This window comes from Bubalus kerabau, chromosome 5 (genome assembly GCF_029407905.1).
Source record: "Bubalus kerabau isolate K-KA32 ecotype Philippines breed swamp buffalo chromosome 5, PCC_UOA_SB_1v2, whole genome shotgun sequence".
Taxonomy (NCBI): domain Eukaryota; kingdom Metazoa; phylum Chordata; class Mammalia; order Artiodactyla; family Bovidae; genus Bubalus; species Bubalus kerabau.
Genome location: NC_073628.1, coordinates 9,260,867 through 9,279,368, shown reverse-complemented (window position 1 = coordinate 9,279,368; position 18,502 = coordinate 9,260,867). Strand labels below are relative to the sequence as shown.

The 18,502-nt window shown below is 46.2% G+C and overlaps 1 protein-coding gene across 1 annotated transcript; it reads left to right on the top strand.

The window, feature by feature from the left end:
* The first annotated feature begins 5,060 nt into the window (after positions 1-5,060).
* Positions 5,061-15,905, top strand: LOC129654135 (phospholipase A and acyltransferase 3-like). The gene is made up of 4 exons (XM_055583709.1): positions 5,061-5,097; positions 5,177-5,299; positions 10,686-10,954; positions 15,807-15,905. The coding sequence occupies exons 1-4, from the start codon at positions 5,061-5,063 to the stop codon at positions 15,903-15,905; spliced, it is 528 nt and encodes a 175-aa protein (XP_055439684.1).
* The last annotated feature ends 2,597 nt before the right edge of the window (positions 15,906-18,502 follow it).

The window sequence follows — 18,502 nt, the reverse complement described above, 5'->3', positions numbered from 1 at the left end:
CACCTCCTATCTACATCATTCAATCCCCAAATGTTCCCAGTTGTCTAATACCAAGAGTGGGACGTTAACAACAGCAGACGGTAGAAAGGCAGTCAGCTGTGTCTCTACTTAGCAAGGAAATGGGACAGGATGCAGGCACAGAGCAGCAAACAGCAAAGCAACACAGGCCCGTGCTTCCTGAGAAATATACCTTTTCCACGAATTGACTGAGTTTCAGTAACTTGGGGGCTCTCTACATATCCACAAGCCTGCTTTGCATCCTCCTCCAATCCCCAGTGAGTCAATCACACCTGATTTTCCAGCCAGGTACTGTCTGATTGTTGGAGAACTGGTTCCTGTCTGTTTGTAGCCTTGAAATAAGTTGGTTTTCACCCAGATGAGAAGCAGGTGAGCGCATGCCGTATGTTGATTGTATAGTCAGTAGCCATCTCTCCCCGTGATGCATATACCACAGTCACTCACCTTCTCCCAGGCTCACAATCCTGCTGTTTATCAGGCAGCAGGCGACCCTCCAGCTCCAGTCGATGCACCGTGAGTGGTCTGAAGCTGCTCTGGAAGCCCCTTTCTCTTTGCCCACGATTGGTTTGGAAGGGGAAGCATGACTCAGTTCTGGCCAGTGAAGAGGGAGAGCAGGCCAGCCAGGGGGTTATAGGAAAGACTATTCCCTGGAGGGATAAAAAAAAAAAAAAAAAGACAAGTGATGGGAAAGATCTTCCTTTAGTGCATTTGGACATCGCCAGGAAAAAAAATGTGCCCCTTTAGGCTGCTGCAGCCATGGTGACCAGGCAGGGTGTCACTGGGGACACAGCACCAGCATGATGGAAAAGCCTAGGTCCTTAGTGGTCTCGATGAGCTACTGAAATGGATCTGAGTCACCCTCCTGTCTTCCTGTTACAGAGTCAGTGACTGCCCAGGCTGTCAAAACCTGTTTTAGTTAAGTTCTGCTTCTTGCAGCCAAACGCATCCTACAGGGGCATTGAGGTCCTGGGTCCCACATGCCATGAGGCACCGACCTCCTGAAGGCTTGTCCCATGGAGTGCAACACCCTATCTGGCCCACCCCATGGCTTCTGACCCAGTATTTCCTAGAGTCATACAATGGCCTGGAAGGTGTACTAGGGGGTTGGCACCTCTGAGCCTCTAAATGCCCCTCTTCCTGGAGTAGGAACAGTCATCCAGGATTTTGTTGAAAGAGACCTTGGGTTTCTCAAGCAAGGCCAGATGATAGCACTGGACTCCTACTCTACTTCCAGGGGGCTTTAAAGTCACAGTGACTTTATGTTTTGAGGTAGGCAATCATTGACCTTTCCACTTAAAGCAAATCATGCTGCTGCTGCTGCTAAGTCGTGTGTGACCCCTTAGATGGCAGCCCACCAGGCTCCCCCGTCCCTGGGGTTCTCCAGGCAAGAACACTGGAGTGGGTTGCCATTTCCTTCTCCAATGCATGAAAGTGAAAAGTGAAAGTGAAGTCACTCAGTTGTGTCCCACTCTTAGCGACCCCATGGACTGCAACCAGGCTCCTCCGCCCATGGGATGTTCCAGTCAAGAGAACTGGAGTGGGGTGCCATTGCCCTTCCAGTCTCCCTTTTAAAAAAAAAAAGTTTACAGCTTTGTAATTTTTTTTTTTTTTGTAATTTTTTAGAAGAGAAGAAAAGGGAAGTGAAATTCTTGGCTTTGATATAAAAGCTGGGGTGACAGCAGGAAGATTGTAATACTTCTCTGGCTTGCGATGGCTTCGGTAAGTCCCCTGAAACTCCCCACCACTGACTCTAAACGTGAGGGCAGCTCCCCTCCTGTAAAGGCCGGGTCTTACTCTTCCCAGAGCCTGTCTGGAAAAGGCTTTCATAGGAAAATATATTGGTTGTTTAAAGCTCCCTTTTCCTGCTGGAACCGCGAGGTCTCGGGGCAGAGTGAGCTTCCTGTCTGTACCCATCGCAGTGAGGGGGTATGAACTTCCATGGGGAGGAGTGTTGGGTGTTCTGAGGGCCGTGGGGAGGAAGCTGGGGTGGCAGCAGAGAGGGAAACCCTGGGACAAGGGAGAATGGTGCGTCCCACCTCCTCTGCCTCCTCCATCACCCAAGGCATCAGTCCTGCTGCAGAGAATGCACTTGCATTTCAGCGTTCTGTTCCTGAAAAGCTCTCTCCCAAGCAGCCAGTGTTTCTGAATGAGAGAAGTTTTGGTGGGGGGCAGGGGCAGGTTCCTTTCCTAGTGTGCAGCTAGAAATGAATAAGCCAGATTCCTGCCATTACTGAAAATCAACCAATTCTGGGAAGAGGTGTCATATTTCTCAAGAAAGGCGGCATCAAGCCTCACTCTGAGGTACCCCCTGCCTGGTTCCTGCCCCATTTCCTTTCCAAGTAGAGACACAGCAGATATCTGCCTTTTCCCTGTCTGCTGTTGCCAGTACCCTGGCCATGGTCTTAGACATCTGGGATTACTTAGGGATGGAGTGAACAGTCCATCTATATGTTCTCCAGATGGAGACAGGAAGTGGGGTGGGGGTGGGGGCTTCAGGGGTCAGAGGGAGTCACAGGGGCAGGGACGGGGCTGCCCCGGACCAAGTCAGTGGACGGGAGATGAGGAGGCAGTGAATTCAGGGACAACTTTTAGGGTCAGCCTTCTCAGTTGGACATGAACTTAAGAAAGAAAGGGGAGGTGAGATGAGTCCAAGTTTCTCTGTAGATAATTTTGCTGCTGGTTTCTCTGTATACCTCTGCTTTCATTGGTATTTGCCTGGGACACAGTGAACTCTTTGAGTCTGTGTACCTACTGTCTGCTTATTACTTGACCCCATAGTACTCATGTCCAAAATGTCTCTTTTTCTAATCCATAAACTCCTTGAGGGCTGGGTCTCTGCCTTGCCTTTACATCCTGGATTATTCATGGAAAAGCCCAGTTAAATTCCCCTTTGGGGATCGCTGTACTCAGTTGCTCAGTCGTGTCTGATCTTTGCAACCCCATGAACAGTAGCTTGTCAGACTCCTCTGTCTGTAGGATTCTCCAGGCAAAAATACTGGAGTGAGTTGCTATTTCCTTCTCCACTGGATATCCCTGATGACTTCTTAACTCTAATGTACATTTTTTTTCTTCTATTCTGGAAAACAAATGAGATTCATAAATTGTGACCATTGTCCATTGTTCTGAAATCAGTTCTCAGTAAGGTCTGCGTGACTTCTTCTAGGAACATAAATTATACTTACTGCAATAAGACAGCATGATTTGTCTGTAAAATTGCAGCAAAAAAGATCTTTTTCCTGCCACATGGGATGCTTCTTGGCAGTTCTAGTGCTTCTATAAATAGAAATGAACTGCCCTTGACCCTGCTTCACAGCCACTAGAGACTGGTGATGAGCTATTCCCACTGCCCATCATTGCTATCCTAGGGGAGGCCATACATGGGGGAGTCCACACTCCCTCCTCATCTTTGATGGAGTCTCTCAGTCAGGCCAGAATTTGGAGGTAGGTTGTGGGCAGGCTCCTATGGGTCTGTCCCCTAAGAACAAGGGGTGAGGGGGAAAGGACAGAGGGCTGGAACAACCTCTGAGGGGCTGTCTCCAGGTGTCCCAAAGAGATTTATGGTTGGTTTAGACGAGGGAAGTCCAGATCGGAGTGCCCCCACCTGCAGCTCTTAGCACAGTGTCTGGTATTGGGATCTCAGTACATTGAATGACAGTGATCTTGAAGCTCTCCTGAGTTCTCTCAGGCCCTGGGCCCCTGCTCCCATCACAGGGCGGGGCTCTGATGAGTGTTTCAGCATCCTTCTCAACTTCCCCTGCAAAGGCATGCAAAATCTCACTTCCACATGTGCCCACTGTGATGTAATGAGAAATGTATATTTAGTCTTTTTCCTGGGTTCCTGCCACAGAGCTTTTAAAACCCAAATAATTTCCTGAGCAATGGGGAAGAGAGGAATCCATTTCCTCATTCAGAAGAAGCCACTTTCAACCAACCAGTGATCAAAGAGCTGGAAGCAGAATTAATCACCAATGGCCAATGATCTCATCAACCAGGCCTACATAATAAAGCCTCCATAAAACTGCTAAGCTGGGGTGTTGGTGAGCAGAGTTCCTTGGAGTGGGCAAGGATGCTCTGAATCCCCCCCTGCCCCACACCTTGCCCTCTGCATTCCTTTGTTACATATTTTCTAGTAAATGGGTTATCTAGCAAGTAAACTGTTTTCCTGAGTCCTATGAGCTGTTCCAGCAAACCACAGAACCCAAGGAAGGGGGCTATGGGAACCATCAATTTACAGCCAGTTGTTCAGAGCGCAGGTAACAACTTCAACTTGCACCTGGCATCTGAAGCTCAGTCTCCTGGGACTAAGCCTGTGGGGTCTGCACTGACTCTGGGCCGTGAGTGTCAGAACTGAGTTAAACTGTGGGACACCCAGTCAGTGTGCACCGAGGATTGAACTGCTTAGTGTGGGAAACCCACACATCCGGTGTCAGAAGTAGAGGAGTGAGCACAGTGCAGAGAGTTTTCCTTTGCTTGTCACACACGCATGCACGCACTCTCACCCTCAGGAGGAGCAGCCAGGGGGACATTACTGCCAGAGGCAGACTCCACCTGTCTGCCAGGCTCTGGGTCAGGTAGGGGGAGTGTCTGTGAAATACCATTGCCCCTAGATTTGGCAGCCTCTGCAGGGCCCCCAGGTGGGCAGCTCTAGTCAGATAACCTGTGTGCTTGCCTGACGGTCACTGTGGTGGTCAAGACGATGGCCTGGGAATCACGCAGCCTAGCACTGAGTCCTGCTCACATCTCTCAGGGGCTGGGTGGTTTTGCAAAATCTCCTCCCCATCCCTGAGCCTTGATTCCCTCTTTCATCACATGGGGTTCACAACAGTGCCCACCTCATAGGCGGGTTGTGTGAATTTATTGAACTATTCCTGTAAAACTGCTCAGCAGAGTCCTTGGCTCAGACTAAGCATTCAGTAAATAATATACTAGAAAGAGTAACAATAAGGTAGAAGTCCCAGCGAGGTGTGCACTTTGCAAGTAGTAATGACAAGTGGGCAGGCCCATAGTCCCTGGCAGACATGTGAAGTGGGCCGGGCACCAGCATGGCCGGGCAAGCTCGGGAGGACATCCTGGAGAGCTGTGAGATGAAGGTGGCTGAGCTGCTCTCTCTGGACTGAGCCCCACCCTTGGTTCCCAGCTCTCCCATCACCTCTAACAGTCTTCTTCTTGGTTTTGCAGCCCGAACCCCAGCCTGGAGACCTGATTGAAATCTTCCGTGGTTTCTACTCACACTGGGCTGTCTACGTTGGTGGCGGATATGTGGTCCACCTGGCACCGTTACGTAAGGGCACCCAGGGCCTCCACTGTGCTGAAGCTGGAAGCAGAGGGAATGGGGGAGCTGTGGGTAAACAGGGACCCCAATATTCCTCTTGCTCCCAACGAGCAGTTGGTTCCTGAGTGCTACAAGAAGACATCTTGGTGTAGGGCCATGGTTTTCAAACTCTGCTCCTTGGAACCCAAGGGGTGTGCAGAGAGATTGAGGTGGGATTCCAAGGGGGCAGTTCTGCTGTAATGCAGTTTATATTTTATGACCTTGAATCAAAAACATTCACCTTTTAACTTGAATCTTAATTAAATAAATCACTTGGAAAGAGCACAGGTGTTTGGGCAGCAGACGTGACTGTGGATCCAGTTTCATTCTCCACCCTCAGTTTCCTCATCTGTAAACTGAGGTTGAGAATTCTTAACTTGGGGTATTGTTGTGAGCATTCCCCCACTCCCTTTTCCTAAATTATTTAACTGTGGACAAACCTAAATGCAGTAAAATGCACAATATAGTCAAGTGTATAGTCAATGAATTTTTTAAAATGTATCCATCCATGTGACGATGAACAGATCAAGGCCTAGAATATTTCCACGGCCCTTAAAAGCCCCTCATGCCTCTTCAGGACCCTCTCTCCCTCCTGAGGGGCAGCCACTCCTCTAGATCCTCCTGCTTTTTTTGCCTGTTCTAGAACTTCGGGGCAACTCTTGTGTCCAGCTCTTTCACTGGCCCCGTGAAATCACCCATGCTGTTCTTACTTCTCCATTGCTGTATCCTCGGACAATGGGAATCCCTCAATTTGTTAACCACTCTTCTGCTGATTGGCATGGGATGTTTCCAGTTGTAAGCTGCTCTGCATGCAGCTGCTTTGGACATTCTTGGGTGTGTCTTCTGCTGACCTAGGATGGTAGCAAAATCAGTGACCTCATGCTGTATTTATAGAGAAATCAAAGTAACCAGGGTAGATGTCCCACCCCGATCAACAGAACCACCAATCTTGACATCCACAGAATCTGCCTTTGCCCTTATTTATAAAGCCACCCCCTGGGTGGACTAGGGCCCTGGACTCCTTCTCTTACTTTCATAAGCATTTTGCCCTCAAATTCCCCCCGCCTTCTGTGTTGTTCCTCTTGCCTTTGAAACCACTGGAATATCTCCCACTGGTAAACAAAGACCCCCTTGATCACACATTCTAACTAACTTCCCATGGGGTAGATCTCTTGTCTGCCATGGCCATTGCTGGCTCCTCACTTCCCATTCTCTCTTCTGTTCCACCAGGGGGTATTTATGCCCCTCCTGGAACAGGTCTTATCAAGGCTTCATCAATATCCTGGTTCCACGCCTTCTTGCTTCTCTACAGCATTTAGTATGAGTGACCTCTCTCTATGCTCCCTGGCACTGATTTTGTTCCTTTCCCTCTATGCCCTTCCTTGTGGCCTCTTGTGGGAGGGGCGTGGGGTGGGTTCCTCCTCCTCTCCCATATCTCTCATTTTTACTCCTCCCTCATCTGTGCCCTGGATTCTAATACCTTCTATTTGTTGATGTCTCCCTAAGACCACAACCTTAACTTAGGCTTGATCCTGCTCAGCTTCAGACTTGTATAACCTCTTGACTACTTGGCATCTTCACTTAGGTGTCTAACTGGCATGTTGAACTTGACACTTCTCAGATGGAGGGCTCCAGACGACAACACCATTCAGTCACTTGGACCAAAAGTCTACACATCATCCTTGATCCTTTTCACTCTGTATCTAATCCATCAGGAAATCCTATTGGCTTTATCTCCAAAGCAGACCCTCAATCTGATCATTTCTCAGCATCTCCACTGATGTGCCTTGGGTAAGATCCCATGCTCTCTCACCTGATGCTACTGCAGTTCTGCTTGGTCTCTCTGCCTCTTGACCACGATTGTCAGTCCTTCCTTTACTGGGCAGCCAGCATGATCATTCTAAATTATAAATCTGACTATGTCCCTCCTCTACCTAAAATTTCAGCTGGCATTTCCATCACATATAGAAAAATTTCACATCTGTGCTGCGACCTCTGAGCCTGGCATGGTCTGGCCCAGGATGCCTATCTGAGCTTCCTCTTCCTCTTCTCTCCTCTTGGGTCTCCAGTCTTCACTGGCCTCCTGGCAGCCTTCCTTCCTGAGGTCCTTGCTTAAGCTACTCATTCTGCTTGTGATGCTCTTTCCTGGCTCTCACCACAGCTGCCTCCCTTTCATCATTCAAGTCTCAACTCACATGGCCATTCCTGGGCGTGGCCCTCCCCAGCCTCAGCGAGGGCAGCCTCCCCTGGTCATCCTCTCCTGTGTGACTTCACTTAATCTTCCCCACAGCCTTTTCAAAATCTGAAAGTATTTACTTTGTTCTATTTGTTCACTGTCAGTGTCCTTTCACTAGAGTGTATACTAGTTGAGGGCAGGTACGCTGTCAAGTTCATGGAAGGCTTCAGAACTGTGGACAAGGCCTGGCACATAGTAGGGCCTCAGTACTAACTGTGCTGAGTGTGTGTAAATGCTGGACAGGAGACAGGAAAGGCATGACAGGGATCTGGGTAGACAGTGTGATACCCGTCACTGGGTGAGCAATGCTCCTTAAAGGGAAAAGATTCTTCTATCTGCATCTTCCCATTGGAGCTTCACAGGAATCTTGTGAAATAGGTGAGGCAGGGGGACTGACCTCATACTACTGAGAAAATGGTGGAAGTCAGAGCTGGAAGGAAACTTAGAGATCAGCCCAGTACTAATGAGACCCAACACTTGCTGGGCACTAACCCTACGCCAGGCACTAGTGGAAGCACCTTGCCTAATCTGTTGCTTAAATCCTTGCAGTTCCTCATCCACAGCTGTAGGCAAAGGTGGAACTTATTGGACCTCTTCTACAAGGAACTGGGGACTCAGAGAAGTTAAGCAACTTGTCCACAGTCATATAGCAGAAAGTCACAGTGGTGGGACTCAAACCCTGGCTCTGACTCTATCTCCTGCCTTTGAAACTGATGATCTGCTGTGAAGTCTGAGGTTCCCCAAATTTCAGTCATTGATTATTTGCCATATTCATGTGCCCTTTCTACAATTGTTTAATTGGTATTTTCTTTAATGTTGTTGTTCAGTTGCTCAGTCGTGTCAAACTCATTGTGACCCCCTGGACTGTAGCATACCAGGCTTCTCTGTACTTTACCATCTCCCAGAGTTTGCTCAAACTCATGTCCAATGAGTCAGTGATACCATCCATCCATCTCATCCTCTGACATCCCCTTCTCCTGCCTTCAGTCCTCCTCAGCATCGGGGTCTTTTCCAATGAGTCATATCTTTTGAGCCAGGTGGCCAAAATGTTGGAGCTTCAGCTTCAACATCAGTCTTTCCAGTGAATATTCAGGATTGATTTCCTTTAGGATTGACTGGTTTCATCTCCTTGCAGTCCAAGGAACTCTCAAGAGTCTTCTCCAACACCAAGTGCAAAAGCATCAATTCTTTGGCCCTCAGCCTTTTTTATTGTCCAGCTCTCACATCCATACATGACTACATGGACCTTTGTCAGTGAAGTAATGTCTCTGCTTTTTAATATGCTGTCTAGGAGAAGGCAATGGCACCCCACTCCAGTACTCCTGCCTGGAAAATCCCATGGACGGAGGAGCCTGGTAGGCTGCAGTCCATGGGTTCGCTAAGAGTCAGACACGATTGCCCAACTTCACTTTCACTTTTCACTTTCATGCATTGGAGAAGGAAATGGCAACCCACTCCAGTGTTCTTGCCTGGAGAATCACAGGGACGGGTGGGCTGCCGTCTCTGGGGTTGCACAGAGTCGGACACGACTGAAGTGACTTAGCAGCAGCAGCAGCAGGTTTGTCATAGCTTTTCTTCCAAAGAGCAGCCGTCTTTTAATTTCATGGCTGCAGTGACCATACACAGTGATTTTGGAGCCCAAGAAAACAGTCTCTCATGACTAACTTTAAAAAGAAAAATAATTCCTTTAAATGGAGCCTTAAATTCCTAAATTGATGTGTGTTCATGAATCCATCTTAGCTTGTATTTGTGGATTCCCAGCGTTGGCTCAGCTAAGTTAAGTGACTTGTCAAGACCATGCAGTGATGGAACCAGAATCAGCACACATTGCTTCTGCCTCTGAACCTGCACACACTCTCACCAGGGTGGCACCCAGCGTGTGGAGTGTAAGGAAGCCCTCACTGTTGGGTGTCAACTCTGAACTTGCACCTCTGGAGCTGGAACCTCCTGAAATTCTATGCCCCAGGCACCTTGCTTGCTTCTCCCCAGTCCCAGCCTCCTACCTGCCCGCCGAGCAGCTGAAGGTGGATGGGTCTCCAGAGCTCCCCTGATCCAGTCCCCACGCTGACCCTTTCAATAGACTAGGGGCTCAAATACAGCATCATCTTCTATTTACCTCATTGAATCCATTAAGCACCTCCTGCCCTACGAGGAGGAAATCTGAATTCCTCTGATTTTCCAAATCTCATAGTTGTTCTCTGGGCAGAGGGGTTCAGATCTCTGGAAAGCTGAGCAGAACAGGACCTGCACTCTGATCAGAACCTCTGGCCATTGCTCGTTGTTGTCACATGGCATCACAGTGCAACATGTGTCCTGCCCCATGTAACGAGATGCTTCCCCTCCTGGGAGAGACCTGGGGGTTCGCGATCATGGTAGGGCCACAGAGGCTCTCTGAGGGACATGAGTCTCTGATGTGATGTTCCACGGGGTCCACCTCTTTAATGCAAGCCCAGTTTTCAGTCATCATACCCTCCCTACATGATATAAGCTGGTGACCTCAACAGGGATCTCTGTGCAGGCACCAGCTTTCGCTCCATACCATCCTGGCCCCTGTATTGACCCCAGATCCCTTTCTTCAAGGCAGCTTTATTTCTGGAACTCTGTTGCACCTTCCAGCCCCTCAGCATTGACCAGGGCTGTGCGAATGTACCCCTCCTTGACTTCCCTGGTGTCACTCCTCTGGGAGCAGCTGTGGGGTTTTGATCCCTTTATTCCCAGAAGGATGGAATCCCCTTCTGCAAATCCATTCAACTTTTCTGCAGTAATCAGCTTTGTGTGTGTCAGAAAAGTGGAGCCTTGGCAGGGTCACAAAAAATTCACACTCTATTCCCCTAGGGAGGTGGGTGTGCTCAGGGCCCATACTGCACAATCAAGAGGACCCCTGAAGTGTACAGGGTGTACAAGGCCAGCTTCTCTGTGTTAAAAAAAAATCACAACAAATCATAGGATTTTACTCCTCCTTATTTCAGATAAGAAAACCAGGGACCAGAGACCACAAGGGTCTTATCCAAAGCCACATAGCTCTGACCCTGACTCATCTGCTCATCCCATTGTGGATGTGGTGGATGCTAGGCTCCCGCCAGCCCAAGACCAATCATGTTCCTCATTCTGAATCCACAGGGAAAATTTCTGGAACTGGTTGGTCCAGTATCATGTCTTCAGCAGCCGGCAAGGCCATAGTAAAGATGGAACGACTATGTGATGTGGTTGGGAAAGATCGGTACAAGGTCAACAACAAGCACGATGACAAGTACAACCCATTCCCTCCCAGCAAAATCGTCCAGCTGGCAGAGAAGCTGGTGGGCTGTGAATTGTGCTACCATCTGATCTGCAAGAACTGCGAGCATTTCGTCAATGAGCTGCGCTACGGGGTCTCCCGCAGCGACCAGGTCGGTCCTCAGTGTGTCCCTAGCTCCATGGTCTCTTATATTTTAATTTCTCTGCTGCTTCTCACACTCAGGTAGGCCACATGCCCCAGAAGTTGCCTTAAGATATATAGGATAACGGTGACAACAGTTAGCTCTACATGCCAGGCTTGAACTTGAATTGGTTGCTGTATGAGTTCCTGTGGCTGCTGTAACAACTGGCCAGAAATTCAGTGGCTTAACAGAACACAAATGTATTGTCTTATAGTTCTGGAGGTCAGAAGTCTGAAACAGGTCTCACAGGGTTAAAATCAAGGTGTCAGCAAGGCTGTGTTATTTTCTAGAGGATCTCACACAGAACCTGTTTTCTAGTGTTTTCCAGCTTCAAGAGGCTGCCTGCATTTCTTGGCTTGTGTTCTCTTTCGTCTTCAAAGTTAGAAATGGCTGGTTGAGTCTCTCTCCCATTGTATCACTATGATACTGACTCTACTCCTTCCCACTTCCATCAGAAACTTTGTGATCACATTGGGCTTACTGGAAATCCAGAATAATCTTCCTATTCTAAGGTAAATTGATTAGCAGCCTTATTTCTATCTGCAATCTTAATTCTCTCTCTCCATGTAGCATAATGTATTTATGAGTATTAGGAATGAGGACACATTATGGGATTAAGACCTAGACATCTTTGGGGGATATTCTTCTGCCTACCAGTTACTCTTTACACTGGGTAAAGTTATTGTCCTGGGAGCTCCTCTTGCTGTTATTCTAGAAATATTTCCCTCTCTTGTCTCCTGCAACAGAGCACCATCTTCCAATCTCATGTCCTCTTTCTTGGTTTGTTGTTAGTGTTGAATAGCTAAATTGTGTCTGACTCTTTTCCAACACCATGGACTTTAGCCCTCTAGGCTCCTCTGCCCATGAGATTTCCCAGGCAAGAATACTGGAGGGGGTTCCGTTTCCTTCTCCAGAGGATCTTCCCAATCCAGGGACCAAACCCATGTCTCCTGCTTTGGCAGGTGGATTCTTTACCAATGAGTCACCTGGGAAGCCCTGTCTTGGTTTACACAGTTCTTGTGGTGGAAACTCCTTCAGCAGCTTCCTAAAAAAGGATGCGTGGAAGGAGAATTTTTTTGAGATCCTGTATGTCTGAATTATTTTTCAATTTACCCTCCCACTTGATTTAATAGTCTGTATAGGTATAGAATTCCAGGGCTTCTCCTGTAGCTCAACTGGTAAAGAATCCTCCTGAAATGCAGAAGACCCTGGTTTGATTCCTGGGTCAGGAAGATCCCCTGGAAAAGGGATAGACAACCTACTGCAGTATTCTTGGGCTTCCCTGGTGGCTCAGACAGGAAAGAATCTGCCTACAATGTGGGAAACCTGGGTTCAATCCCTGGGTTGGGAAGATCCCCTGGAGGAGGAGGGCATGGCAATCCACTCTAGTATTCTTGCTTGGAGATTCTCCATGGACAGAGGAGCCTTGTGGGCTATCGTCCATAAGGTCGCAAAGAGTCGGACATGACTGAGCAGCTAAGCACATAGGTATGTAATTCTAGGTTAGAAATTGTTTTACTTTAAGATTTTGAAGGCATTCTTCCATTGTCTTCTTGCTTCCAGCATTGCTATGTTGAAATCTAAAGTAATTCTGATTCCTGATCTTTTCTCGGTTTCCTGTTTTTCCCTCCTGCTCTAGAAGACGTAATGTCTTGTCTTTACCCAGTGTTCTAAAATCTCACACGAATGTGCCTTGGCATAGGTCTGCTTTTATCCTCAAAGCACCATTTCAATCTGAAAACATATATCCTTTGGTCCTAGTAAATTTTCATGAGTTATTTCACTCTTGCTTCCCCACCTGTGAGTTTCCTCTAGTCCCTCTTTTTGGAAAGTTTATTATTCAAATGTTATACTGACCGGATTATTTCTTTATTTTTACCTTTGGAAGCTGTTTTCTATCACTTCATCTTTTCTGCTGTTCCTTCTGAGAGATTTCCCCAACTTTATCTCTAAAATGTCTATTGAGTTTGTAATGTTCATCATATTTTTATTTTCTGAGAATTGCTTTTTTTTCTCTCAACATTCCCTTATTTATAATAGCACTGTGTTCTTCTTTATTATTGTTGTTGTTTAGTCTCTAAGTCATATTTGATTCTTTTGCAGCCCCATGGGCCATAGCCCACCAGGTGCCTCTGTCCGTGGGATTTCCCAGGCAAGAATCCTGGAGTGCCTTTTCCAGGGGATCTTCCCAACCTAGGGATGCTGAATTGCCAGGTGGATTCTTTACCACTGAGCCACCAGGAAGTCCCTCTTCTTTACTGTATACATTCTATTCTCTAGAGACAGTTTTTAAAAAGATGTTGTCTTTTCTTTCTCCAGATTGCCTTTTCCTTTTTGTTTTGCTCTCTGTTTTCTATTTCAGAGGTCCTGCTAGATGTCTTGGAGAAGGCAATGGCACCCCACTCCAGTACTCTTGCTTGGAAAATCCCATGGATGGAGGAGCCTGGTAGGCTGCACTCCACAGAGTTGCGAAGAGTTGGACATAACTGAGCGACTTCACTTTCACTTTTCACTTTCATGCCTTGGAGAAGGAAATGGCACCCCACTCCAGTGTTCTTGCCTGGAGAATCCCAGGGACGGGGGAGCCTGGTGGGCTTCCATCTATGGGTCGCACAGAGTCAGACACACTGAAGTGACTTAGCAGCAGCAGCTAGATGTCTGGTACATCTGGATTGTGGGCTCATGATTAAAAGTGGGGGGCTTGAGGAGTGAGCTCAGAGGGGACAGTGGCTTGTTGACTTTGAGTTTCACTTCATAGTAGACTGGGAACCCTCATATTGGTACCTTTCATTGTTTCCACTTGGGCCAGTTTGATTCCCCACAAGAGTTTTCCTGACTCTTATGTAGAGGGTAAAGTACTGGAAGCAGAGGGGACGGGAAGGCCAAGAGTCTCCATTTAGCATATTTATGGCTCTCAATCCCTTTTTGGAAGTATGATACCCACACCCTCACATGTGCTTCTGTTTACAGACCCCAAATCTTCCGATTTTCATTGCGGTTAGGGAGCGGCCTCAGGTCTCTCTCTCTTTCACCCACTTCCAGAAGTACCTGGGGATGTCAATTTGTGATCTTTTTCGGGGATTCTGTTGTACACAGTTAGCCCCCGACATATAAACATTCAAGTTTTGAACTTTCAAAGATGCAAACTGGTGTCCCAGCAAAGTCAGGAATGAGTGGCATTGAAGCGTGCCCTCCATCTCCTATTGCTGACAATCCTTCAGTTCCACCATCTCCCACCTCCTCTCCGTCCTCCATTCAGTAACTCTTCTTGCTTGTTCACGTGACACCAGCCCCTGTATGCCAGCTGTTGTTCTTCACTACTGTACTTTTCAACGTACTATACTGTAAGATTAAAAATATATCAGAGGGCCACCCCTGGTGGTCCCAGCAGTAAAGAATTCACCTGCCAATGCAGGGGACACAGGTTCGATCCCTGGTCCAGGAGGATTCCGTGTGCCACAACTGCTGAGCCCTAAACTACTGAGCTCAAGTTCTAGAGCCTATGCTCCACAACAAAGAGGAGTCCCCACTTCCTGCAACTCGAGAAAGTTTGAACACAGCAATGAAGACCCATTGCAGCCAAAAATAAGTGAATAATTTTTTTTTAATGTATGTGAACCCTATTAAAAGGATGGCTCAGAAAGAATCCGTGTTCAATACAGGAGACTGGGGTTCGATCCCTGGGTTAGGAAGTCTCCCTTGAGAAGGGAGTGGCAACCTACTCCAGTGTTCTTGCCTGGAGAATTCCATGGACAGAGAAGCCTGGCAGGCTGCAGTCCATGAGGTCCCAAAGAATCAGACACTACTGAGCAACTTTCAATAAGTATCTTTGTGATAATAAAGAATTTAAGTTGAAGTAAAAAAAAAAATGTGTTCTTTATTCTTTGTTTTTGTTTTTTATGTACTTTTTTTGTGTGAAAAGTATTATAAATCTTTTACAGTACAGCACTGTATAGTTGATTGTGTTACTTGGGTCCCTAAGCTAACTTTGTTGAACTTACAAACAAATTGGACTTAAGAACGTGCTCTCAGAACTGACCTGGTTACTATGTAGGGGACTTAATGTATTTAGGATTAATATTCAGCTTTTTCACAGCTGCCTTAGCCTTTAGTGTTCTCTGAGTCCTAGTGGAATTATGCCTAAAACTAATGTCTTACTTTATTTTTATTTGGAGTTCAGGAAGGAGTGAAATTTGATACATGTTCTGTATTTACACTGAAACTTACTCTTACTTTTGCTGGGGTTTTTTTTTTCTAATACAAGCAATATAAGTAAGATATCTTGATAATTTAAACTATAACATCACCACTCTTTTTCATAGGTGAGTCATGTATTGAAGAAAGTGCAGACAGCACTTGGAGCCTTAGCAGGTCGGGGCGCTGGGGATACAGCAAAGTTGAAGACAAGTGAGGTCTCTGCTAAGGACTCAGGTCAGAGTTCATTGAGGTTCAATAGCAATTCCTCTTCAACTTTATACGTATCTCAAGAGCTCCCTGTTGAACAGCCAGGATTTCAACCATCTGGCTTCATCTCTCTGTCCTTTCCACAGTCAACCTTTGGGGATCTGCTTTAAAAACCCACAGGCTGAAGGGAACTTCCCTCATGGAGCCTGTGTATGACATTGGCCAGCTTCCCCATTCACAAATTCCTTCCTCATGCTGCCCTCCTCTCTGCACTTCCCAGCCAATATTTGTTGACTCCTGAGTTTGTCAAGGAGGCTATGAGGCACATGAAGCTCCCTGAGCTGGACATCCTTGTTGAATGTACAGTCTGTACTCAGCTTACTGACACAGAGTCTGATCACTCTCCTCTCTCTTGCAGGTCATAGATGCTGTCCCAGAAGCTATCATCATGGAACCGCACCTGTTATACACAATCACTGCAACCATCTGGGTCTGGATAAAACTTTCTCAGTCTTGAGGCATTCTTTTTATCTATTCTCAGCAGCCAGTTGAAAGGTATATAATGCCTTGCTTAAACTAGTGAGGGGGGCACTCTTTCTACCCCACTTCTGATATCTATGTCAGAAGCTTTCTCTATCCTTTTACTTTAAATAAAAATCTTTGCTGCACAAAACTCTGAGTGAGTGAGACTGCATCTTTGGTCCTGGAGTTAAATCTTCTCCTTTGGAGACCACAAATTTGACACCAAACACCATAAGCTATCAGTTTCTGGTTTGGTTTGTGGATTTCATTTTTTCTTACAATAATAAAAACAAAACCCAGTAAGGGAAGATTTTATTGGGGGACATGCATCAAGAACTGCCTGGCGTGAAGGCTGTTGAGGGTGCAGCGAGGCTGTGCTCCTGCTGATGCCAGGCTGTGCTCTGGCTCTTTGGTGATTTTCTCTCACTTTCGAATTGTGGGCTGTGTTCTTTGCCTGCAGGAAACAAGGTCCAGCTCTGGTTATCTCAAGTAATGGGTGTTTCCAGTTGTGTAGGAAGAGGTCAGCAGCAAGAGAGACCGACACACCTGACTGATACGCAAAAACAGGAACCAAGGGAAACCAGGACCCTTGACCTGGAACTAGACCCAGGCCGGCTTCCTGGAGTCAGCAGCTGGAGTCTGTACATGTCCAGTGGGGCTCAAACCAAACCAAACCACAGCCATAATGAAAATTATATGCTCTGGCCAATTCTGTTTAAAACCTCCCCTGCTCTCCACAGCTTTTCTCTGCCTTACCACTTCCAGCCCACAGTGATTCTGCATCCTCTCGTCTTGGGGCTTGTCACGGCCCGCAAGTCTCTGATCCCACACCCACTCCTGTGGCTTCTCTTCCCATATCCGCTCAGCGCCATCTCTACCCGTGGCCTGAGAAGAGCTCCTAGCACAATCTCCTGAGAGAGAATCTGATTGGCTCCCTCACCACACTGAGCTGTCTACTGATTGGTTGACTGCCATTGGGTCAAGTGGCCCCACTAGATCAATCACCTCTGCCCAGTGGAGCCAAGTCACACGGTATAAGACTGCCTCGGACCTTATGGAGTGTGGGTGTGGATGGTCCTATACCTGACTTGCGTGGTGCTGAGGCCTCTGGGGAGGGGTTATGGCAGGAGGTATGACCATTCCCGGTTGGACCCTTGAGATTTGCTGCTATCACTCACTGGGCTTGGCAGATGTTCAAAGTGACCATTTTCCTGAAAAGAGCTTTCATGCGTTCCTCAGAAGCACCCTGATGGGGCCAATTTGTCCTTCAGCCCACAGGACAAGTCTTCTCCTCCATCTAGTTGCCAGTGTTTCCTTGATCAGCTCCGCTTGTATAGGGACCATCTGTCTGTGGAATCCTGGACAGAACTTATAAATGGCCCCTTGCCAGCTCCCTCCTGCTTGGACCATATCTGGCCTAGGATAAGCTTGTGCCTTTTTAAGCCCCAGTGTTGATAAAGAATAATTTTTGCCCAGTGTAGCTTTTTTTTTTTCTTTTTTGGTTCAGGCCTATTGATGTAACATGTCATGCCAGCTCTCAAGCTCCCCAAACCCAAGAGACACAGGCCAAACATAAAAGGGTGGGTATCTTAGAGCCCCTTCTCTCACATGGGGTGGAATGTGATGTGGACACATAGACATAAACCTCCAAACTATGAAGGAAAAAAGGAATGAGGAAAAATAAACACAAGAAAGCAAATCAAAACACCCAGTTCAATTTAAAAATAGATAAAACACAAAAACTGTTAGTGGGTAGAAATAACCAGATAAGATGGAAGAGCTAATTCCAAATGTATTAGTCATGAACATAAATAGTAATGGATTAAAGTTGCCAAAATTGCCAAGCAAAAGCAAACATTACACTGGATTAGAAAACTAACCAGGGAATACTGTTTACAGCAGATAAAATGAAATATAAGAACACAAATTAAAATGATGGACATTTTACATGACAACTCATCTGATGTCTTTAAAATGTTAATGTTATCAAGAAGAAAAATTGAGAGTGTGTATAAATTGTCCTAGACGGAAAAACATGTTGGAGGCAAAACAATTAAGTGTGAAAAATGATTATAAAAGCAATCTGGAATAACTGGGGAAATTTAAATATGGAATGAGTATTTTACAATATTAAGAAATTATGAATTTTATTAAATGTGATAGGCATGAAATTTTATGTAAAGCACATGATCCAGTTTAAAAATAGATGCAGATAAAGCAAATTATGACAAAAAATAAATTTTTAATCCATGCACTGGGTATACGAATAGTCATTGTACTAGTCTTTCTAGTATTTTGTGTATATTAAAATTTTCACATAAAACATCTTAAAAATTTCTGAAATTTGAACTTGAAAATTTAAATAAAATTTTCAAAATTGTTTCAATAAATTATATAATTATTTTTAATTACAAGAAGATATGCTATGCAAGTACTAACTAAAAATCGCTTAATTCGTAACACTAATTAGTAATACTAAATAGCTAAAAGCTTGTATAGCACTTTCATATCTTATATATCAGCTTTAAAGCAAAAATGATTACTAGACAGAAAGAGGATGAAAAGTGTGGCATAATAAGAAATACACTTGGT